At 41.1% G+C, this 24,280-nt stretch overlaps 1 protein-coding gene across 2 annotated transcripts in view; it reads left to right on the top strand.

Annotated features, from left to right (window-relative positions):
- TUBGCP5 (tubulin gamma complex component 5) overlaps positions 1 to 23,544 on the top strand; it is a 56,176-nt gene extending 32,632 nt beyond the window's left edge. For both annotated transcript variants that reach the window (XM_081243216.1, XM_081243217.1), the window contains 15 exons: positions 513 to 606; positions 1,108 to 1,354; positions 2,986 to 3,188; positions 4,707 to 4,822; positions 6,345 to 6,613; positions 7,608 to 7,806; positions 9,241 to 9,429; positions 10,469 to 10,651; positions 16,273 to 16,357; positions 16,593 to 16,713; positions 17,189 to 17,364; positions 18,539 to 18,664; positions 19,297 to 19,385; positions 21,102 to 21,202; positions 23,170 to 23,544. In XM_081243216.1, the coding sequence (XP_081099342.1) occupies positions 513 to 606; positions 1,108 to 1,354; positions 2,986 to 3,188; positions 4,707 to 4,822; positions 6,345 to 6,613; positions 7,608 to 7,806; positions 9,241 to 9,429; positions 10,469 to 10,651; positions 16,273 to 16,357; positions 16,593 to 16,713; positions 17,189 to 17,364; positions 18,539 to 18,664; positions 19,297 to 19,385; positions 21,102 to 21,202; positions 23,170 to 23,225 (2,254 nt within the window). In that variant the 3' untranslated portion in view covers positions 23,226 to 23,544. The remainder of the gene's footprint in view (positions 1 to 512; positions 607 to 1,107; positions 1,355 to 2,985; positions 3,189 to 4,706; positions 4,823 to 6,344; positions 6,614 to 7,607; positions 7,807 to 9,240; positions 9,430 to 10,468; positions 10,652 to 16,272; positions 16,358 to 16,592; positions 16,714 to 17,188; positions 17,365 to 18,538; positions 18,665 to 19,296; positions 19,386 to 21,101; positions 21,203 to 23,169) is intronic.
- The last annotated feature ends 736 nt before the right edge of the window (positions 23,545 to 24,280 follow it).

Here is a 24,280-nt window from a genome sequence, read left to right as displayed (position 1 = left end):
ATATATGATTTAACCAAGTTTAGACTATCACTTTTTAAATATCTGAATTCAAGTTAAGGTTTCTCATTTTCTGCTTACTGCTTTTTAGGCAGAGCACATCAGTGATAGTTACTTGTGCCCTGTACCTAGGAACCAGGAATCTAAGAATCTAGATTGTGTTCACACAAAAATGAAGATGAAGAACGTAACATGTAGTGCTGTTACTACTGAGATTTACAGTTTCTGGTTCTCTCTGCCATAAAATATAATACTGACATGCTTAAAAGTGGGAAGATCTGTTTGGACCGTCATGTATGTGAGGAAATGTTTTGACAATACTGTTTTGTACTTTTTAAAAGAAATAATCAATCTTAAAGTCATCAGATAAAAAGACTGATGTCTTCTATTTTCTTATGATCTGACCTCTTTGTCCTCCCTTACCCTCCCCTTCTGACTCTTTTATTTAAATTTCTTAGGCATTACTGTAGTGAATATTTTTCTAAACTTAAAGTACATTCATCTTTTTATTTCAGGTTACTTTCAGGGGTAAAAAAGCTCTTTATATTTCAGCTGATAGATGGAAAGGTAACTGTGAGGAACAACATCATAGTAACTCATTTGACACATGTAAGTGATTTGTATTTATTGTCATTAAAATTAAATAATAAGATTTATGTAAATCATGGTTATGTAACTTTAGAACATTTTGCAATATTAAAATTAACCATTAAATATATTTAAGTCCAAAAGGCAAAATTAAGTTTGTATTTTTATAGTGCTGAGAGAATTCTTTTATATTGTTTGTGGTGTTTATATTTAGCTTTGATTTGTATTTTCTGTCATTCTTTATTGGGAAAGCTGTCTACTGTAATTTTTCTGCCTACAGTACATTTACCTTATATTTATGTGTTTTTAAAAAGTGTAAGCCACAGTTCTATAGTTTATAAAAATTAATGCTTACACTGTTTCCTCTGAATGTAAAACTAAATACTCATTTTATTACTTTGTCTTTTACTAAGCATACTGTTTAAAAAAGTCACAAAAGAAATATTTTACAGTGAGGGGGATATGAATTAGAATGCCTACAGAAGACTGACTGTAAATCATTCTGGTTTGCTTCTGTTGTAGAGCTGTTTACGATCAGTGCTAGAACAAATAGCAGCATATGGCCAGGTTGTGTTTCGACTCCAGGAGTTTATTGATGAAATCATGGGGCACAGCTCTGAAAGCATGTTACCTGGAAATGGTTCCGTTCCTAAGAAGTCGACAGAAGCGCCTTTTAGAACATACCAGGCTTTCATGTGGGCCCTGTACAAATACTTCATTAGTTTCAAAGAGGAACTTACAGAAATTGAGAAGTGCATCATCAATAATGGTATTTAAATATTCTTCCCTTTTGCTCATAACACACATAACTCATATTTTGAATGCCATTTAGGTTAATAATTGATATAAGATTTGAAAATTACATGGCAAATAAATAATTCTCCGGAATACACTCATTTTTAAAAATTATTTTAAATTTATATTTTTAAGCCATTCGTATCTCTAAAAATCCAAACAGTATAGAAAGATATAAGATTTGAAAATTACATGGCAAATAAGTAATTCTCCTGAATACACTCAATTTTTAAAATTATTTTAAATTTGTATTTTTAAGCCATTCATATCTCTAAAAATCCAAACAGTATAAAAAGATTTACAGTGAAATTTTTTCCTCCTGCATTAGTTCCCCAGCCCAGAGAAAACCATCTGATCTATTTCTTGTGCATCCTTCCAGAAATAATTTAGACATATGCAAGCAACATATATTCATATACACATGCCTGGTAGTCTTTTAACTGCTCTCTTCAAATTGCTTTCTAATTTAAATTTTGAGGATTATATGGGGCAAGTATTTAAAGAGCCTCCTCATTCTTTTTTACATATTGAGCATTTTATTTTATGGATGTATCATAGACCAGTCCCCTTTTGATGGACATTTGGGCTGTACCTGATCTTTTCCTGTTGGCAACAGTGCTGCAGGGATAACCACTTACATATAAGTAATTGTACGTATGTGCACCAAGTTACCTATAGCACAAATTCTTAAGAGTGGAATTGCTAAGTCAAAGGGTATGTGATGGCATATGTGATTTTAGTAGATACTGCCACATTGTTCTCCACGGAGGTACAGATAAATAACTTTACACCCTTGCCAGCAATATATACGAGTACCCGTTTGTTCCCAGTCTTGCCAGCCGTGTGTTATCAAACTTTTGGGTCTTCACCAGTATGACAGGTGAAAATGGTAACCCAGTGCAGGTTTTCCCCCTTAACTTTTATTTACAACTAATGCAAAAAATAGTACATTGAGGTCCCGTGTTCCCATCACCCGGCGTCCTCCAGTGTTGACACCTGTAGTACGTTATCAAAACTAGGAAATTGACACTGGCACAGTACATTAACTAGTCTGCAGGTCTGACATGGGTTTAACCAGTTTTGCAGGGCCTTGTTTTTTTGCGAGGAGGTAAGCAGTATCTTTCTGCCGTTCTTTTACATTTTATCACATGTGTAGACCTGTATGACCGCCTCCATATTTAGGGTTCAGAGCTGTGCCATCCTGACGAAGGGACGTGCTCTTGTTGCCTTTCGTAGTCACCCTCTCCGCCTCTCCTCACTAAAACAGGAGCCCCTTGTAGTCTGTTTTGTATTCGCCCAGAGTAGTTGTGTTCTGCATTCTTTTTCCATAAGTGAGGTTGAGTATCCCTCTGTATGTTTAAGAACTGCTTGAATTTCCTTTTCCATGAATTGTCACTTCCTTTATTCATTATTTTTCTGCTGAGTTGTCTTTTCCTTCTTTAGGGGGTGCTTTTTTTGGGGGAAATCAGTTCCTTGTAACATGGGATTAAAACCTGCCATCCTCCGGTTTGCCATGCCTTTCCATAAGTAGGTTAGCATTTATATCACATTTTGAATGCAGGTATTTTTCCTTGCTTAATGAGTTTGATTTCTTGACATTTGCAGATACTACAATAACTCTTGCAAGAGTGGTGGACAACTTGTCACCTCGATTGGCTCAACTCAAGGTTCTGCACAAAGTCTTTAGTACTGGAGTAGCAGAAGTTCCACCTGACACCCGAAATGTCGTTCGAGCATCTCACCTGCTCAACACCCTGTACAAAGCCATCCTTGAATATGACAATGTTGGAGAAGCCTCTGAGCAAACTGTATGTGGGGATTCTTGTCTGGTTCACCGTGTGTGACTCATTCTGCTCAGCCATAGGAGTGGTCGATAGCCTGTCATAGGTATCTGTAAACACAGTGTGTCAGACAGTTGTTGTGAGTTTTCAAATTAGGTTCTGCGTTGGAGGCTGCAGGGCGCTAGCTTCTCCTCTGTCATTGCCAAGGTCCCCAGACGGACGTGGCGAGAATAAAACAAGACAGAAAAGCAAGATGTGGGAAATACCTATTGCTGATTGTTATAGGTATTTGTAATAACTCTGAAATAAAAATAAAGTTCTACTATATGAGGTATCTAGAGTAGTCAAATTCATAGAAACAGAGAAGAGAATGGTGGTGACCAGGGACCGGGGGAGAGGAGAAAATGGGATAGTTAATGGGTACAGAGTTTCAGTGTTGTAGCCTGAAAAAGGTTTAGGAGGTCTGTTTTCATAACAGTATGAATACATTTAACACTACCAAACTGTACACTTTAAAATGGTAAAGACAGTATAGTTTATATTATGTATTTTTTTACCATAATTTTTTTTTTTTTTTTTTTTTTTTTTTTTTTTTGCGGTACGCGGGCCTCTCACTGTTGTGGCCTCTCCCGTTGCGGAGCACAGGCTCTGGACACGCAGGCTCAGTGGCCATAGCTCACGGGCCCAGCTGCTCCGCGGCATGTGGGATCTTCCCGGACCGGGGCACGAACCCGTGTCCCCTGCATTGGCAGGCGGACTCTCAACCACTGTGCCACCAGGGAAGCCCTACCATAATTTTTAAAAATACAAATCTAGACTTTAATCTAGAAAGCTGCATGTTTCTTTGGGTACATAATTTAGGTGTTTTGCCTAGTTTGTTGGTGTGACTCTTTTTCCTCACCATTTTGATACTGCATTTCAATAAAAAGTTGATTTCTGGGCTTCCCTGGTGGCGCAGTGGTTGTGAGTCTGCCGCCGATGCGGGGGACACGGGTTCGTGCCCCGGTCCGGGAGGATCCCACATGCCACGGAGCGGCTGGGCCCGTGGGCCATGGCCGCTGAGCCTGTGCGTCCGGAGCCTGTGCTCCGCGACGGGAAAGGCCACAACAGTGAGAGGCCTGCGTACCGGAAAAAAAAAAAAAAAAAAAAAAAGTTGATTTCTTTCAGCTCTGTAATTTCTTTTTATTAGGAACTATAGTAGAAGAGAATCACTTCCTTGTTGTTAATGGACATTTTGCTAATAGCACTATTTGGATAGGATAACCATATCCCAGTTTGGACTGTCCAATTTAGACCTGTTGTCCCTGGGTAACGTTCACTCCTAAGAGGGTCCTGCTATGGACAATATGGTCTTCTCATATTTAGGTGAGGTTTTTCATAAGGATTTTATAGCATATGGTTTGGATTTTTAATGTCTTACTTTGTTTCAAAAGACATAGAAATTGGATCACTTTTTAAAAGGTGCTTCAGAAACTCTCGAACCTCACTTTATCCAGAGACGAGGGAGTTCTGAGAATGGCTGTGCGAGCTGCGCTGTCTCCTCAGGTCTCCTTGCTGTTCTCGCTCTGGGTGGAGACCGTGCGGCCCTACCTGCAGACTGTGGATGAGTGGATCGTGCATGGGCACCTGTGCGACTGTGCCCGGGAGTTCATCATCCAGAGGTGAGGGAGGCACACCAGGAGCTGGCTTTACCTCTCTTCTCCCATGTGGAGATCGTACACTTCTGTTAGCTTCACCTGATCCATAGGCAAGTTCTCTTGCATTTTTATAGAAGGCATCAGGTACCAGTGCAAAAATATTTTTCCAAGTTTTATGTCAATCACAGCTTTGCTTATTAGCAAATTATATTTTTGAGTGATGGTGTGTTTATGGCTGGCTGGTATGGTGAAAGGCATCCTGAGTCCCTTAAAATGACTTAGGTGATGTCAGATGGCTTCATTAATGGGAACCAATGGGAATAAATTATCTATGAGACAAAAGGTGTGAAAATATTACAGAATATGCCTCTGACATATTTTATTTCTCCTAATTAGCTGCTCTTTTTGCCTTTTTAGTATAATATTTAATAAAACAATTAAGGAAAATCTTGATCATCATAAAATCGATTCATGATGATTCCCCTTCACTTAATGGATTTTTCCAAACAGAATCATCGAAACTGCAATGTAGAACTATTTGCACTCTCTTAACTCAGTCTTAAGTTCTGCACTCTGTACAGATACATGTTTTTTGTTTGTATTTATTTATTTATTTATTTATTTATTTATTTATTTATTTATTTATTTAATTTTTGGCTGCGTTGGGTCTTTGTTGCTGCGTGCGAGCTTTCTCTAGTTGTGACGAGCGGGGCCTACTCTTCGTTGCAGTGCGCGGACTTCTCATTGCGTCGGCTTCTCTTGTTGCAGAGCACGGGCTCTAGGCATTCGGGCTTCAGTAGTTGTGGCTTGCGGGCTCTAGAGCACAGGCTCAGTAGTTGTGGTGCATGGGCTTAGTTGCTCCAGAGCATGTGGGATCTTCCCAGACCAGGGCTCGAACCCGTGTCCCCTGCATTGGCAGGCAGATTCTTAACCACTGCGCCACCAGCGAAGTCCCTAGATACATGCTTTTATTGATAGCTATCTGTTTAACTCATCAGGGAGAGTAACCTTCTTAGAGCTACAGAAAGGTAACCCTGTTTACACAGTGCTCATATAAAGAACTGGCCTTTCTTTAGCTGAATTTTGGGTCTCATTATGTCTTGTTTCTTCTGTTGCACATGAGGATTTTTGTAAAAACGGGATTCTGACTATCCTTAGGGGGTGATGAGTACACCTTGTTTCATTGTTAAAATAGTCCAGTGGAAATAATTGTGGGAAAAAAGATGTGGAATTCTGGAGTTTACTTTCAGAGGAATGGGTAAACTTTTAGTCTACCTTTAAAGGGAACCAAATTAATAAAATTACAGGCAACTTTCTGCATAGTTAGATTTTACCTATGCCATTCAGAGTATTTGTCCACTTTTCTGTGTTAAGCTGAAGTCAGGTAAAACATCTGTCCCATTTTACCTAAAGGTTGCATTGTTTTACTAATAATTGATATTACTGTGTTTTGGAATGTTTGGACAACATGCCTAAGCTAGAATAGATATACTGTTGTTTTTAAGGAAGAGAAGTTAAAGTTTAAAATTCTTTTGAATCCCTATAGAAACAAGAATGTTCCGGTAAATCACAGAGACTTTTGGTATGCAACTTACACGCTATACAGTGTATCGGAAAAGACAGAAAACGAAGAAAAAATGAGTGATAACGCTAGTGCGAGTTCTGGCAGTGATCAAGGGCCCTCTAGCAGGCAGCACACCATGGTGTCCTTCCTGAAACCCGTCCTCAAGCAGATCATAATGGCTGGCAAGTCAATGCAGCTGCTGAAGAACCTGCAATGCATGGAGAGCACCACGTGCCAAGCCACAGCCAGAGGTAACCCCTTAGTGGTCGAGCAGCTGCTCCATCTTCACGCTTGCCGTTCTGAGATACGTCATTATTTTGCAGTTTGAAAATTATCAAAGCCTTTTATTTTCATGGAAGTGACCACCATGATCAGATTGATAGATCATGCTGCTCCTGACTGAAAAAAGATTGTCCTCGTTGGAAACTTTTATCACAGTGTTTGAAAGGCAGTGATAATACGTTCCACATACATTTTACTTATTCTTGATGCCTTAGCACTGGTCCTTTAACAATAATTCTCTGGTATTTCTTAATGCAGAGCAGCATTTGGCACCTGAGGACATGAACTCTGGCAGATAGGAATTTGTTGGTGAGCGGTTCAGACTTGATCATAGATTTTGAGAAAATCTTGATATAATTTCTGGTCTTTTGGGATGTAATTTAAGCAGTATACTTAAGGTTTTATCAACTGACTAAAAAGGCTTTGAGAGGTATAGATGTGACCTTAGTTGTTTCGTTTGTGAATCATCTTAATGTTATGTTAATTCGTTTAAATTATCATATCTACCTTAAGTAATATTTTCACTTTGTGGAATGTTTCCTTTTTAACTGAATAATAAAACATAAAGAACTTTCCAGGGCCACTGTTGAAAGTATTTTTCCCAGTGTAATTATGATTCCTATTAGTGTTATCATAGTGCTATCTAGTATAATGGTAACTTTACTTTCAGGCATCCTGCTTAAGCTGTTACTCTGTTCAGAAAAAAACTAGCTTATACTTTGAATGTTTAACCATGAACTTTGCAATTGTCTAACAGAGGGTATAAAAATGTTTAGTTGTACTAAGGGTACTATACTGTAAGGGTAACAAAACAGGGATAGACCTTCATAGGCCAAAGGAAAAATACCAGGCTATAATATATTTAGATAAGTTTACTTAATATTTCTTTTTTTTTCTTAATATTTCTTAATGTTAGTTATTTACTAGAACATAAGTCACCTTACACATTTCTTTATGTTTCAGATGCAGAAAGAAAAAGTCTGTATACGCTGTTTCTGGAGTCTGTGCAGTCTCGTCTTCGACACGGAGAAGACTCCACTGCACAGGCCCTCACTGAGCAGCAGGCCACCAGAGAGACCCTCATTAAGATGCAGTCCATTGCCGAGAGGCATCTTGAACTGGATGATGTTCATGATCCGCTGCTGGCAATTAATTTTGCAAGGTGATACACACCTGCAGGATTTTCAGTGTTTGAAATGGCAGAATCCGTGCTGCAATATTTAGTAACTGTTTATCTCTGCCAGGTAGGGCTTTCCAGCCTTAAAAATAGAAACCTTTGTAGCCTCTCCTTTCTAATGAATGAAATATAAGAATATATTGTGTTCACTTATTTCAGGTACATAATTTAGCCTCCTTATTATTTGTGAAAGTCCACAGATTGTCATGTGCCCTAGGCCCATGGGCAGTGCTGTCCCTCATGCAGAAGACGCTCATGGAAGTTGGGGGTCCTGGGACATGTTGAGTCAGACCCTCCCGATGTATCTTGGCCCTTAGGGGCTTTTAGGTAATTGCCCCAATGAAATAAGTTATTAATACCCACACAATACCCTGTTCATTGTCTGATGGCCGTCAGTCACTACTTGCAACCCTGATGGCTAGAAAGACCTCCTCAGTACTTAATCTTATAGGCAGAAGCAACTCTGTGAAGGACTGCTTCACACAAAGAATACTTTGAGGAAAAAGATTTCTATTTCTATAATAGTTGGTAATTTTACGACTAAAGGTAAATATGGGACTCCAGAGTTTTGATTTAAGAGAATTCTGTTGAGATGAATTAATAAAGAACATGTGGCGTATATGTATACAGTGGAATACTACTCAGTCATTAAAAAGAATGAAGTTCTTCTTAGAATCTAAAAAATACAGGGCTTCCCGGGTGGGTCAGTGGTTAAGAATCCGCCTGCCAATGCAGGGGACATGGGTTCAATCCCTGGTCCAGGAAGATCCCACATGCTGTGGAGCAGCTAAGCCCCTGTGTGCCACAACTACTGAGCCTGCACTCTAGAGCCTGTGAACCACAACTACTGAGCCCACGTGCCATAGCTACTGAAGCCCACGTGCCTAGAGCCCATGCTCCGCAACAAGAGAAGCCACCACAATGAGAAGCCTGTGCACCGCAATGAAGAATGGTGCCCGCTTGCCACAACTAGAGAAAGCCCGCGCGCAGCAACGAAGACCCAACGCAGCCAAAAAATAAATAAATTCATTTATTTTAAAAATAAAAAATACAACAAACTGGTGAATATGACAAAAAAGAAACAGACTAACAGATATAAAGAACAAAATATTGGTTTACCAGTGGGGAGAGGGAAGGGAGAGGGGCAGGATGGGGTGAGGAATTAAGAGGTACAAATTACTATGTACAAAATAAATAAGCTACAAGGATATATTGTACAGCACAGGGAATATGCCAATATTTTATAATAACTATAGAGTATAACCTTTAAAAATTGTGAATCACTATGTTGCACACCTGAATCTTATATAATACTGTGAATCAACTGTACCTCCATTAAAAGAGAAAAAAGAATTGATGTCTTTTTTTAAAAAGAGAATTCAGTTGACAGCAACTCTTATTCATATGTTTATATTAAAGGTTGTATTTGGAACAGAGTGACTTTCACGAGAAGTTTGCTGGTGGAGACATATGTGTGGATAGATCGTCAGAATCTGTGACTTGCCAGACTTTTGAATTAACGCTGAGATCTTGCCTCTATCCTCATATTGACAAGCAGTACCTAGATTGCTGTGGAAACCTCATGCGAACTCTAAAAAAAGATTACAGGTATGAGGAGTGGTTTCATTTGGGAGGTAGTCAGTTTATTGTACTTTAAGAGTAGCTGGGGCTTCCCTGGTGGCGCAGTGGTTGAGAATCCGCCTGCCGATGCAGGGGACACGGGTTCGTGCCCCGGTCCGAGAGGATCCCACATGCCGCGGAGCGGCTGGGCCCGCGAGCCATGGCTGCGGAGCCTGTGTGTCCGGAGCCTGTGCTCCGCAACGGGAGAGGCCACAGCAGTGAGAGGCCCGCGTACAGCAAAAAAAAAAAAAAAAAAAAGAGTAGCTGAAGTTATTTTTAAACCTAGATTTCAAGCTAATTTTTATTAGACTAGGGAATGGATCTGCAATAAACAATTTTCTTTCGAGAGGATCAGTAGACCATCAGTGTTTTCTTAACTTTATTGTGAAATTTGTTTCTGAGAATTTATCCCAAGTGAAATACAGAAAAAGCTTGTTACACAAAAATGCTTGTCACGAAGTTTGCTTTCAGAAAAAAAACATGATATTACTTAGTAATGGATGACTAGTTCTTTAAATTGTGGCATATCCATAAATACTCATATCCATATTAAAATATATTCATTTCCATGTATGAACTTTGTAAAGTTCATACAAATTATGTTTATACAGAGTTTTAAATAATGTAAAGTTTCTTAAATCTTAAAAAATAGGATATATAATATGGTAGGAACTATTTTTTTTAATGCATGGAAAAAAAGACTGGGAAGAAATACCCTAAATATTAACAGTGGAAATTCATCATGAATAGTAGATTTGGATTAAATTTTTTTATTACGCTTTTGTGACTTTGCCAAATTTTCTTCAATGTTATATAAAAATAACTTCTTTCTGATTATTAAAAGTAAACCATATGCTGTTTTTATTATTTTTGAAAATCTTTAAGATGTATTAGTATTACTAATTTTAGTAAATGTACAGTGTAAACCCGTTTCATGAAAAATGATGGTGTACAATACCTGATCCTGATCTAGAATCCTATCTTATGAGCCTAAGATCTTTCTGTCACTTATTTTGTCTTCATTCAGGTTGGTTGAGTACTTGCAGGCCATGAGGAATTTCTTCTTAATGGAAGGGGGAGATACCATGTATGACTTCTACACGTCAATTTTTGATAAAATAAGAGAAAAGGAAACGTGGCAGAATGTGTCTTTTCTTAATGTTCAGCTTCAGGAAGCAGTAGGACAGCGTTATCCTGAAGACAGTTCACGGTAAGATACGGGAGGACCTTTTATTTTAAATATTATAAGATAATCCATGTGTCACGAACTCTTCTCTTTTATATGTTGTCTTATTTAATCCTCACACCAACCCCTATGAGTTTTACTGTTACTTTACACATTAGAAAACGGAGGCAGAGACTTCCCTGGTGGTCCAGTGGGTAAGACTCCGGGGCTCCCAGTGCAGGGAGCCCGGGTTCAATCCCTGGTCAGGGAACTAGATCCCACATGCCGCAACTAAGAGTTCATATGCCGTCACGAAAAAGATCCCACGTGCCACAGCAAAGATCCCACGTGCTACGACTAAGACCCGACACAGCCACATAAGTATTTTGAGGAAAACAAAACGCTGAGACAGCAGCGACTTGCCCACGGACAGAGAGGAGACGCGAGACGGCACCGTGCGGCCTCCAGGGTCTCATGGCCGTGCTCTCGTGGCTGGAGTCCATACGGGCCGCCTTCCCGCCCCACGCCTTGCGCTCCAGCCGGCTGCACCGGCCTTCACTGTGGTGTCACAGGCGGTGTTCTGAGAGAGGGACGGCCGAGCCCTCGGCCCTGGCCAAGGCCTGAGCTGCAGGCCTCACCTCACAGAGCCTTACCTCCACCACGGGCCAAGTCAGGCCAGCCCACTTAGAGGGGAAATAGGCTCCACCACTTTTCACAGACAGGGTTGCCTGTTCCCAGGCTGCTGTACTGGTTTATCCCCAGCTAGGGAACTCCCTGTCCCTCCTCCCCCCGTCAGTGTGCCTGCTGAGCAGCTGGGCCAGGTCTGTGGGTTGGTGCCGTTAAATCTTCGTATAACAGAGGCTCATTTTCCACCCTGCTTGTTGGTCCTTTTTCCTGTTCCGTGTCCTTGCTTGGCTACCTTTCTTGGCTCCCTCAGTGGGTGGCCCTTGAAAAGCAATAATGATAATAACATCTATTACATGCCACTTAGGACATTGTTTTCCTCACAGCCATGCCAGGTTACTGACCGTCTACTACTTAGTAGTAGATAAAATAATTCCTTTTATTTATGTCATGTGTTACCTTTGATGATTCCATAAAAGCAGAATTTTCATCAATTATATGATTAGTAAAAGCAGGGTAACCACTAGATTCTTTTTGTAGTAAGGGATTAGTGCCTAGCAATCCCCAGGGGGGGGCCAGGGGAGGTTAAGGTTATATCTTTCACTATCAATAGAAACTCATGAATTTTGTTATTTTTAGTATGTTTCAATCTATTACAGTTATTCTTTTTTTCTTGCTCCGACTGTCCCATCTTTACCCAGACGGAGCTCCTTCACTTGACTCTAGTAATCTTGGAGAGCATCTTTGCTTTTAGGACTGGATGTCCGGGCTCATCCTGTGCACTTCCTGCCCCAGGCTCTGCACCTCTTCCAGGGGCACTGGTCCTGTCCTGTGGCTTTAAAAGCCCTTGGTCTGTGTCCCAGAGTGTTCGTCTGTACTGGATTATCGGTACTTCTGGGCTCTCTCAGTGGATGGAGCTGGGAGATATGTAGAAAGAGGAGGATGAATCATAAGCTCATAGTGATATTTCCAGGATGTATTAAAGACTACAGGATTTCACTTGTTTGATTTTCTTTTGTATGTTCCCTTGAGTGTTTACTAACACATGAACATAAATATTTACTATATTTATTCTATAATAAATCTTAATAGTTCCAAAGTAGCAACAACCCCACTGAGAGTTTAAAACATGCTTGTGACTATATTCTCTTCCTGTACGTTCAAGTCATCAGAATCCTGTATTTCAAGGTCACCTGGAACAATTCTCAATGTGATTATACCACTAATATAGGGCTGGGTTCATTTGTTTTATTTTCTACTTTTAGGAATCAGCTCATTTTTATTTTTCTTGATTCCATTTTGTTTTTTAATTGTATAAAGCAGCTATATATTTCTTAAGTTAAAATCATTGATACAAAATTACTTTTAGGGAGCTCTGGCTTCTGTTCCTATTCCTGTCCATTTTCTCCCTTTCCTCATAACCTTTTTTATTAGATTTTATTTTATCCTTCCAGCGTTTATTTTTTGGAACCAAAACCATATGTGTACATATTCCTTTTTCTCCTCACATGTTACAGAAAAGGAAACAGTGTGCCCTCTGTAACACCTGCTTAACTTTTCTTAAGTAGATAATACATCCCACACCCACTGCATTGCAGGCTAGAGAGCTTGTCCTCACTACTTTACAGCTGATTGTGTTCATTCAACCAGGTGTCCTGCTGGTGGACACGTGGATTCTGTTCTGCGATGTATGTGTGCAGTGACTGGTCTTGTGCATTTCACTTATTTTTGCCAGTGTAACTTTGGAGTATTTTTCTAGAATGGGATTGCCAGGTAAAAGGGTAAACACCTGTGTAACTCTGCTAGCTGTTACCAAATTCCTCTTCATAAAAGCCATATTTTTTCTAATTCCCACCAGCAATGAGGGTTTCTCCACAGCCTCACCAACAGAATATGTTGTCAGACTTACGGATTTTTGCCAGTCTGATGGTGCAAAATGATGTCTCAATGTAGTTTTAATTTACATTTTTCCATGTGAGGTAGTTATCTTTTCATATGCTTATTTTTGCATTTGTTTTAAAGTGAACTCTCTGTATCTTTTGCCACTATTTCTGTCAGTATCAAGTTGTTGGTCTTTTAGAAGCTCTTTTTTTTTTTTGGCTGTGCCACACGGCTTGTGGGATCTTAGTTCCCCAACCAGGGATCAAACCCATGCCCCCTGCAGTGGAAGTGCGGAGTCCTGACCACTGGACTACCAGGGAATTCCCTAGAAGATCTTTTTATAGGTTTCCCAGTTTGGCATTTGTCTTTTTGTTCTGCTTATGGTATAACAGTTTCTTGTTTTGTCATGAAGATATTTTTTAGTTTTATAATGTATCTATTTTTTTCTTATTACTTCTGAATTTTAAGTGATAGTTAAGAAAGTTTTACTGTATCCAAGTGTATGAAGAAATTCACCCATGTTTTCTTTTAACTCTTGAATGGATTTTTTTACATTTAGGTGTTGATCCATTTGGAATTTATTCAGCTAAAAAACATGAGAAATAGATCCAGTTTTATCTTTTTTCCAAATGACTAATTGGTTGCCATCACTTATTTCTTTAAAATAAAAATCCACCTTTCCCCATTTATGTGATACCCCTTTATCATTAAATTTTCATATGCACTTGAGTTATATGCATTGGGTCTCTCTCTGAATTTTCCATCCTATTTCACTGTTCCATTTATTCATATGCCAATAACATTGTTTTATTAATAGGGTTTTCCTGACTATTCTTGCTTATTTATTTTAACAAATGTACTTTTTATCATCTTGTCTAGCTCCATCCACCAAAACAAAAACAAAAACATTGGTGATATTTTTATTGAGATTCCCACTCATAGATTAACTCAGGACAAATGAGCCACCCCATTGGGACCCCCTCTCCTGTGGCTTCCATGTGTTCTAGGCGCCTGTCTGTGCTCTCAGGCTCCCTGAGTCTGCACCCACAAGTCTCCTCCTCGGTTCCAGGCTCCCCTGCCCTGCCCATACCCCTCCCTTGTCACTGGTGTGCATTCTGCATCCTCCCTGTGAGCCCCTTGCCCTCCGCCCACCCTTAGCATAGCTTCTCGCTCTCCTGCCTGGGGCACCTTCATTCCATGTCGTTGGCTTCAGCGACCGCTAGTGACCTGCAGGTCAGTACCTTTAGCCCAGGTGTCTGCACCACCAGCGCCTCATGACTCTCCTCAGATGCCATGTGTCCAAAACTGAGCTTCATCGTTTTCTCAGCCCTTTGTTTCTTCTGGATGGGACCACTGTTCATCCCAGCGCCCAGCGTAGCTCACCTTAGACTCCTTCTTCTCTGCCGGCCCCCACATACCCTGGTCCCTCGGTTCTGCCTCCGGGATGACGTTCCCCATGCCCTTCAGCGCTCGCTGGAGAGCACCTCCCTGCCGCCTGCTAACCAGCTGTCTCGGCGGCGTCTCTCCAGGGCCACACGGCACACTAGCCGCCCCACCCCCACGCACGCTCGGGCTGCTTGGCGCCTCGGAGCAGATGGGCCGAGCTGCTCCTGAGCGAGCTTTTCAGTGTCTGGCTCCCCAGCTCGCTTCTTGTGCACAGAGACCGACACGTCGCCTTCTCTCTCCACCATACTTCCCACTTCAGGGATCTGGGACATTTCTGGCTTCCCCGAGAGCTGTACTCTCTCCCCCAGGAGCCTTCACGTGTCTGCACCCTCCAGTTACCTGAGGTAGCTGCTCTCCCACGGGCGTGGCCAGCAGTTGTCTGCACTCCTGCGAAGCTCTGCCCCCCCCCCCCCCGCCGGCTTGCTGACTGGAGGGTGACTGCACGTTTTGTTTGCTCTGGGCTATGAGCCCCTGGAGCGGGGGAGGGATTGGCTTTTTATCACCTGCTTAGTGCAGCACTTGACAGGGTATTCAGTAGGTGCCTACTAAGTACTTAGTAGATGCACGTGTAACAGACGTACGAGCTAAAAAAATTCTGACTAGTCTGTGACACGGAATGAATTGGCTAAACTCGTAAATCACACACCGCCCCTTACATCTCTGGTTGTAAGGCTAACTCCTGCCTCGGCCTTACAGTTAACCTTCCGTGGGCTGCATCCAGGCATCGTCACAGGTGCCTCTGTATCCTGGGAGAGTCACGTCCTTTCTCAGCCCAGTGACAGAACTGCTCTGAGGAGTGAAGGAAATAAGTGCCTGGCTCAGGAATGTTTCCATGCCCTACGGTAGCTGCAATCTATTGAGAGTCACGCTCAAACTAGTTGGGAAAGAGTGGATGAAGCCATGTGTGACACCTTTGCTTTAGAAGCAGACCCCGTTCTTTTTTTTTTTTAACATCTTTATTGGAGTATAATTGCTTTACAATGGTGTGTTAGTTTCTGCCCCATAACAAAGCGGATCAGCCACACACATACATATATCCCCATATCTCTTCCCTCCTACCCTCCCTCCCTCCCACCCTCCCTATCCCACCCCTCTAGGTAGTCACAAAGCACCGAGCTGATCTCCCTGTGCTATGCGGCTGCCTCCCACCAGCTGTCGGTTTCACACTTGGTCGTGTATATATGTCCATGCCGCTTTCTCACTTTCAGACCCCATTCTTGCCCACACACTTGCATATGCCTGCTCTCCAGGGTGAGAACAGCCTCTCCCGCCACCAGACACACACACTCCCTCTCCCTCCCTCCCTCTCTCTCTCTCTCTCTCTCTCTCTCTCTCTCTCTCTCTCCCTCTCTCCCTCTCTCCCTCTCTCCCTCTCTCCCCACCCTCTCTCCTGCCACCCCCAATAGAGGGTCCGTCTCCTGAGCCTCTCGCTGAACTCTACCAGGACTAGGCACCTGCCAAATACAGTTAACCTTCCCTGACTTTGTCTTTTTTCCTAAGTAACTTACTATAAGTATCTTCTTTTTTATAGCTAAACCCATTATTTTAAAATTTTGCCCCCCTTCTTTATTTCTAAAACCTGATTTCTATTCTGGAATATATGCTTAGAAAAATATGGAATATCTGCATTGCTTTTATGAAATGTCTTTTTGGAATATATAAATTAAATAACTCACAAAGTGCTAGATAACTAAAACTTATATTTCTTTATCTAGTCTATCTATATCTTTTGAAAATGTTGACACAGCTAAGAAGAAACTCCCTGTTCATATCTTAGATGGTCTGACCCTGAGCTATAAGGTATGTGCTGATACTCTGTGAGAACATTTTCTATTGAAATTAAGGCATACAGGGGACTTCCCCGGTGGTCCAGTGGTTGAGACTCCGCACTTCCAATGTAGGGGGCGCGGGTTCGATCCTTGATCGGGGAACTAAGATCCCACAGACTGTGCGGCACAGCCAAAAAAAAAAACAAATTGAGACATATGAGTAATAGGTTACCTTCTATTCTAATTTTCTGTTTTTGTTTTCATAGGTCCCGTGGCCTGTGGACATTGTTATAAGTTTGGAATGTCAAAAAATTTATAATCAGGTGTTTCTTCTCTTATTGCAAATAAAATGGGCAAAATATAGTCTGGATGTTTTACTATTTGGTGGTAAGATATGTTTTCAACAGATAAATTATAATTTAATTTTAGCACTGAAAAAAAGGTTGGTAGTCTTAGGTCATTTATTATGTATACACAAGTGCCAAAATGATATGTATTTATGGCAATAGCTTTACAGACATCAGAATTAACTTCCCTGAATGAGTACAGTTAATCTGAAATACAAGAACTAAATTAGGAATTTAGCCAGAATAAAAATTCTTAGGTTATGTGAAAAAGTTTTAATGACAAGTTAATGGGGCTTTGTTTTTATATTTTTGATGACAGTGATAATCAGGGTGATACAGCAGCTTTAACTGCTTCACCTTCCAGATAGGGAGGATGGGGTCCCTGCTGTGCATCCAGCCGAGTGCCCTTTACAGGGCTGACGACCACCCCATTACAAGTCCTGCTTTGTGCGGTGGTGCAGGTGGGGTCTGAGTGGATGCTCTTCCCAGCCCCTCTCCTCTTCGTTCCTTTACAGAACTAGCTAGTCATTCTGAAAAACCACAAGTTGAAGGACTTTTCAGTGGACAAGACACAGCGGCTAATTTTGGACCACAGAAGGAACCAGTAAGACAGCAGATTCATCGTATGTTCCTCTTAAGAGTGAAGCTCATGCACTTTGTGAACAGCCTACACAACTACATCATGACCAGGGTTCGTGTCTGTCCATCCACTCAGTTCTGTCACCGTGTATACATCTGTTCATGGAGAATTTACTTGTAATATATTTATAAATACAAACAAGCCCACAAAATACTTACAGGCTGTAAATGGGAAGATAGCACATACTAAAAACTTGATCATAAAATAACATGGCAGCAGGGGGACGTGTTTTTTAAAACATGCCAGAGCACATGTATCCAGACACTGTGTCTCTCCTGTCTAGCGACCCCTTGGGATGACACACCCAGAGCTCCTCTTTTGGACCTGCCGTCAGAACTTGCCACGTAGTCCTTTAAATGTCACCAGTGGGAACAGGGCTGTCCCTGGAAAATGGCTTCAGTTTTCTGTAATGGAAGCCTAAAAACAAATCTGTCAGGCTCGTATGGGGTGTAAGGAGGAAAATGCAGCCAGATTATATACTTTTTTCTTAAATATAAGAAGCAACTCTTAAATATAAGAAGTATTTCTTTAAGTATTTCTTAAGTATTTCTTAAATATAAGAAGTAAATGAAACTGCTTTTCTTACACATACTAAAACCAGTTCTAGAAGTACTTCTGAGGAGGAGTTCAGAAGTTTGAACAGTAGCAGTGATATTCAAGGACGGTGCTCCTTGGGATTCTAATGGTTTTGCTAAAAAAAACCTGTAGTCGTTCTGGTAGATAGGTTCTGAGAACCCACTTTCATTTGGATGAGGTGAGCCTTTGAAGCCTGTGTTTTAGGCACGATACACGTGGCAGAGGTGCTCTCTGTTTCCCGTGCACTAGTGGCCTTCAGAGGGCCAACCTTAAGCCCTTAGTTGTTGAGAGTAAATGGTAGTTTACCATTTACTCTCTACCATGGTAGTTAAGTTTTTGTTTAATTTGTTTTTTGTTTTCTACTTGAAGTACAGTTACGTTCCTTTTAAAGAAAGACCATTACATAAGCAGTGGAATTTATTAAAACATATAAATTCTATTTACCTGGTGACGTTTTTTAAAAAATCAGTGCACATCCTGTCAGTTCATATACTCGCCCCTCCACATAGGAGCAGTCTGTTAGTCCAGAGTGAGGCATTCCCTCCCTGTGCAAGAGAATGTAGAAGAGGTTGGTAAGGTTTTGTGTGTGGCATATTAGTTCTCAAAGAAAAAAGTCTATTGATTAAATTTGTCATCTTTCTCTTTCAAGATTCTTCACAGTACAGGGCTGGAGTTTCAACATCAAGTCGAAGAAGCCAAGGATTTAGATCAATTGATTAAAATTCACTATAGATACTTGTCAACCATCCATGATCGATGTCTGCTGAGAGAAAAGGTACGTGAGGTGTCACCTGTGAACTTGGCCTCTGAGGCAGGAATGAAGCCAACCAAGGGAAGTTGTCTCTCTGCTTTAGAATTTTATACTTATTAAGCTTCTGATCTGCAAACTATTCTTTAAGGAAGGACCAGATCAAATAGGTTACAAATTTGTGCCTTATGACTGGAAATTACATATAAGAGAAACAGCTGACAACTTCATTGTGACAGTCTGCACTCAGCACTGTGTTTGGATTCAATAGGATAGTTTTATCTGCGGTTATGGAATAATAGTGCTTTGGTCGGGAAATGTGTCCAGCTTGATGTGAGTATATGGGATTGAGTCATCTTACAGCCATTGGAATAACTTGCCCCATTTCACTGGTGAACTCAAATGGCTGTCCCAGGAAATGGTAGCTTGCTGGCTCTGTTGGTCAGACTCTGCTGCTGATATACCTGTACTGTGGGTGCAGTAGGCGTGTGGCCCAATTCCAAGTGCATTTTGTTCAGAGCCTAGTACCCTTCCTTATACCTAGAAGGCAGTGATTGCACTGAGCTTTTTCTGTGACTCATTTAAATTAGGTGAAAGTGTTGGTGTCAGTGTCCAAACATGGTCACAGAGCCTATGTTCTTCCATGGCTTTCTCTCCAGGTCAGTTTTGTGAAGGAAGCCATCATGAAGGTGTTGAACTTGGCCCTCATGTTTGCAGACGGTTGGCAGGCTGGCCTGGGGGCGTGGCAGTAAGTACGCAGCTTGTGGGGCCTCTGTGCTGTGACCATTTCAGTTTCACTTTTAGCTGGCTTCATTCTGGGAGCCTATTTTTCTTCTTGGCAACACATCACATGCACTTACAATTATGGAAAGCATTGAAGAATTGAATTTGTTCATCTAAACTAGGCAACATCAAGAATTATGCAATTCTTTTCTGAGCGGTAAAACAAGAAAAATCTGAAGTCTTTTGATTAGAACAAGCTAATACCCTTAAATTACATTCCTATTGTATAGGTTTGCTAAATTGTTGTTACTGGATGCCTTCAAGCACACACAGAAGTGGGCGGGGAGCATAGCAGACCCCGGGGTCCATCACTCCACCTCAGCAGATGCCAGTGACAGTCAGTTCTGTTTTGTGTTTACTGCCCACGCCCACTCCCATTCACTCGATTACTTTAAACCAAATTCTGGACATCATGCTAGATCCTAGTCCAAGATTATATTTTAGAGAGCTCTAAAAGAATGATTGTATATTTTACTTTTAGGGTGTTTATTATCCACACCTATCACATAGAAAGTCAGAGGACCCAGGAGCTCTTTCTTCCTGTCCAGAGTACCATCCTCTACCGTTACCTTGAATGTGCAGCTCAATAGTTTGTTCCGTCTTGTTTATAAAATTAATGTAATGCTGCTATTATTACTTCCTTGAAATATATTTAAAAGAGCAAGTCTGGTTGACTGGGCCGTTGGGATAATAGCTTATACTTAGTTGGGATTAGTATGGAGCTGGAAGTTCATTATAGCACTAATCTAAAATCTTAACATACGGCTGTGTCCGAATACTCTAAATGGTAGATAAAAATTCCTCATTGGTAGATAAAATTCCTCACTGCAGGGGTGAAAGATGGTAGATAAAATTCCTCATTGCAGGGATGGAAACAGAAGTCTTACTTTATTATTGCTGTCTCAAGTGTGTGCAGCAGACTTCTCCCTCCATGTCACTGTCAGGTGGAGGAGAAGGTAATAACACTGCTGCATATACTTGGCTAAAATTGAACTGTTTCTTCAACAAGGGGGTGAGGAGGACTTAAGAGGCATATTAACCATCACAGTTTATGGAAATTAACTGATCTTGATTCACATTTAAAGCAGAAAGTGAAAAAATTTTAAAGCAAGGTGAAATTTTTAAGCAAATGGTATGGTGGCTATGATTTTAAAGGAGTATTTATCTTCAGTGTGTACACACTGAAATATTTATGACTGAAATGCTATGGTGTCTCAACTTTGCTTCTAAAGATATGGGGCTAAGGGTATAAGTGGGACTGCCTGCAGGGGGGTGACTACTGAAGCTGGGTATGGGTGTTTGCTATTTCCCGTAATAACAAGTTTTTTAATAAGTTTAAAATGTAAGGTTTTCTATCTTTAATGTGCTGTTTATTTCAAAGAAGGTGTGCTTGTGGAAAGTAAAAGTATAGAACTGTACAGTAGAAAAGGGAATATCCCCAGTTATCCTCACTCTAGAACTCACTACCATCCTGAAGCAGCAGTTTTGTATCCTAATGACACTTTCCTTCAGACTCTTTGAAAGTTTGGCAGGAAATTTTATATTTTATTTTAGAATCTTTGGAGTTAGGATCCTACATAATTAAACTGAAACACATTTGAAATTACTCCAAAGGTATTTTATAGCCTACCTAGTAACTCCTTATGCATTTACCTAAATTGAAATTTACTATCTTTCCTAGAATGGAATCTATAGAGAAAATGGAGTCTGATTTTAAAAACTGCCATATGTTTCTGGTAACCGTTTTAAACAAAGCTGTCTGTAGAGGATCCTTTCCCCATTGTGAGTATTATGTTAAAATATTACTGCTTTTATATTTTCTGGTAACTAAGTCTACCTGTTATTGTTTTGGTACTGACCTCATGAAGAATTAGAATTTTTCACCACTTCGAACCTGGAAAGTCCCTCAGCAGTTGAATAGTTTTTACCAAATTACAGTGGGGTGAGTGAATCAGATGTAAAACATCGAGACTGAAGATTTTGCTTTCTAGTATATCATGTGTTACACCAATGGATTTCTAAAACCATCGTTAAGTAAAGCAGATGGCAGAATAGGTTTCAGTCACACTTCACTGTCATGTGTAGCCTTTGTAACTATTCTTTTTCAAAAGATAGGGTCTGCGGGGGTTGGGGGTATTTAGTTTTTGTTTGTTTGTTTTTGTGGTACGCAGGCCTCTCACTGTTGTGGCCTCTCCCATTGCGGAGCACAGGCTCCAGGTGCGCAGGCTCAGCAGCCGTGGCTCACGGGCCCAGCCGCTCTGTGGCATGTGGGATCTTCCCGGACCAGGGCACGAACCCGTGTCCCCTGCATCGGCAGGTGGACTCTCAACCACTGCGCCACCAGGGAAGCCCTGTTTTTTGAGCAATTTTAAAATTCCCAAGGCTGCCTCTTACACAAGGAAATGCAGGCCTGATGGTTCAGTACACAGACAGTTTGTGAAGCAGACAGAGGTCTGTGGGGTGAGTCATAGGGAGAAGACAGTCATTTAATCTACAGACACAAAGGACTAAGTAGTATCTCTTGCAGAGCTTTTTATACAGGACTAATTTGTTCCCTATTTCTGTATGTTCAAATTGTGATATGCTCATTAAAAGTAGCTGAACATTTTTTAAAATACTGTTAGAGTAACGAGTGAACGTAGAATAAACAAACAAAAACATATCATCAGAAAGTTGTGAATGCAAAGAAGTCTAAATAAATTCTGGGATGAGATGAGCCCTTCAGTGCTGACCTGCTGCACCCACAGTTCAGGTAGGTGGGGCAGTGACCGGCCAGAGGCTCATAATCTTTGCCAAGATAGAGAAACCCGTTCTTGGCGTGGCAGACTGGAATCCGAGAGGACCGCACGCAGAGCCAGTCCTCCCGACCCCCAGCCCTCCCCGACGGCTCTGCGTAAGTGGTGAAGAAGCTGGGGGCCGGCCAGGCAGGAAAACAGAGAAAGTTCTGATCTCACAGTGCTTACTTAGATCCCTGTATTCCTGTGTCGGTGACTCTTCTGCAACGAAGAGGCATTTGTTTATTACACAAGTATTTAAAAACAAATTACTGTTGTAAGCCCCTATTGCCACCTCTCAGCCTCCCCCATTTTTACTCTTGGCCAAAAAAAAAACCACATTGTGTTAGAAATGTGCTAGAGGAAACATCGATACACTTGTCCGTTTTTTTTTTTTTTTTTTTTTTTTTTTTTTTGCGGTACGCGGGCCTCTCACTGCTGTGGCCTCTCCCGTTGCGGAGCACAGGCTCCGGACACACAGGCTCCGCGGCCATGGCTCGCGGGCCCAGCCGCTGCGCGGCATGTGGGATCTTCCGGGATAGGGGCACGAACCCGTGTCCCCTGCATCGGCAGGCGGACTCTCAACCACTGCGCCACCAGGGAAGCCCACACTTGTCCGTTTTTGCACTGGGTGACTGTCACGCAAGGGGATTCCACTCATGGCTCAGAACATGGCGTTTTGTTATGAATTGAGGCCAGATTTTATGACATTTTGAAAAATGTGATTTGTTCAGTGTAATGCCCAGGTTTTTTTTGTTTTCAAAACTAAACTGATCTGGAATAGAAATAAATCATACTTTCTCAATTGTATTTAATAAATGAAGATTATCATCTTTATTATATGTTAAAAATAATGAGTATTTTAATTAAAAATCGAAAATGTCTCAATAGTTTTCAAGACATTTATTAGAGCCTATTTAGCCATTTTCAAACATGTAAACCTATTTTATTAACCTATTTTTATTCTTCCCACAGTGGAATCTCTAGCACTGTCACTCATGGCTGGCATGGAGCAAATATCTTCAGTGTAATAAATGCCTCAGATTCAATCTTCATACATATACATTTCCACCACATGCAGCTGCGAAACGGGAGTCTATTTTGGTTTGTTTTTAAAACTGTTCTCTACTGTCTAGACAAGTGGGTTTTATGTGTTTTCTCTGGAGATTATTGGTTAGTATATTGGGTTATGCATATAAAACTGTATCAATAATGCAGAATGTGTATAGGCTGTTTACACTTATATTTCCTACTATAAGCTATAGATTTATGGTATTGATACCTTTAAATATAAAATATTTGTTTTTGAAAATGTAATTATTAATATTAAAAATAAATTAAAGCACTTTATTCCCCTTTTGCTTAGTCACAGAAGTTCTGTGTTTTTTTGTATGCCTGGGAAGTTCCAGAATGGAAAATAGCTTCCACCAATGTCGATAACTGTAAAAGCCAGCTGTTGATACATCCTATTGTATGGCTTTTGTGAGCTAACCACAATTAATTAAAACTATATTTACTGTTCAGTTTTCCTACATTTTCTTTATATACTTCTTGGCATGTCTCTAGCATTTATGACTCAGCACTATATTTACTACTTTTTTTTTTTCGGTATGCGTGCCTCTCACTGTTGTGGCCTCTCCCATTGCGGAGCACAGGCTCCAGACGCGCAGGCTCAGCGGCCATGGCTCACGGTCCCAGTCGCTCCGTGGCACACGGCATCCTCCCGGACCGGGGCACGAGCCCGTGTCCCCTGCATCGGCAGGCGTACTCTCAACCTCTGCGCCACCAGGGAAGCCCTTACTACTTATTTTTTAAAAACAACTACGGAAGTCCACATAGCCTCAGAGCTGAGCACCAGGGGCCCCTGCGCAATCTCAGTCGTTTTTACAGCATCAGCATTGCCTGCATGCAGATGGCAAAGTTTGCTAATAAGCCCTCCTGGGAATGAGCCCAGGTCTCAGGCTTTACTCTGAAATCTTGGAAGAAATTCACTGAGGAGGCCTTCAAATGCCAGGGATGAATAGTTACTCCCAGGTCTCAAGAAAACATTGCAGTATAACCTAACAGCTATAAGATATGAGAAGTA

This window comes from Mesoplodon bidens (genome assembly GCF_964165515.1).
Source record: "Mesoplodon bidens genome assembly, chromosome: 8".
NCBI lineage: Eukaryota > Metazoa > Chordata > Mammalia > Artiodactyla > Ziphiidae > Mesoplodon > Mesoplodon bidens.
Note: the sequence above shows the minus strand (reverse complement) of the source record. Positions and strands in the feature narration are given on the sequence as shown.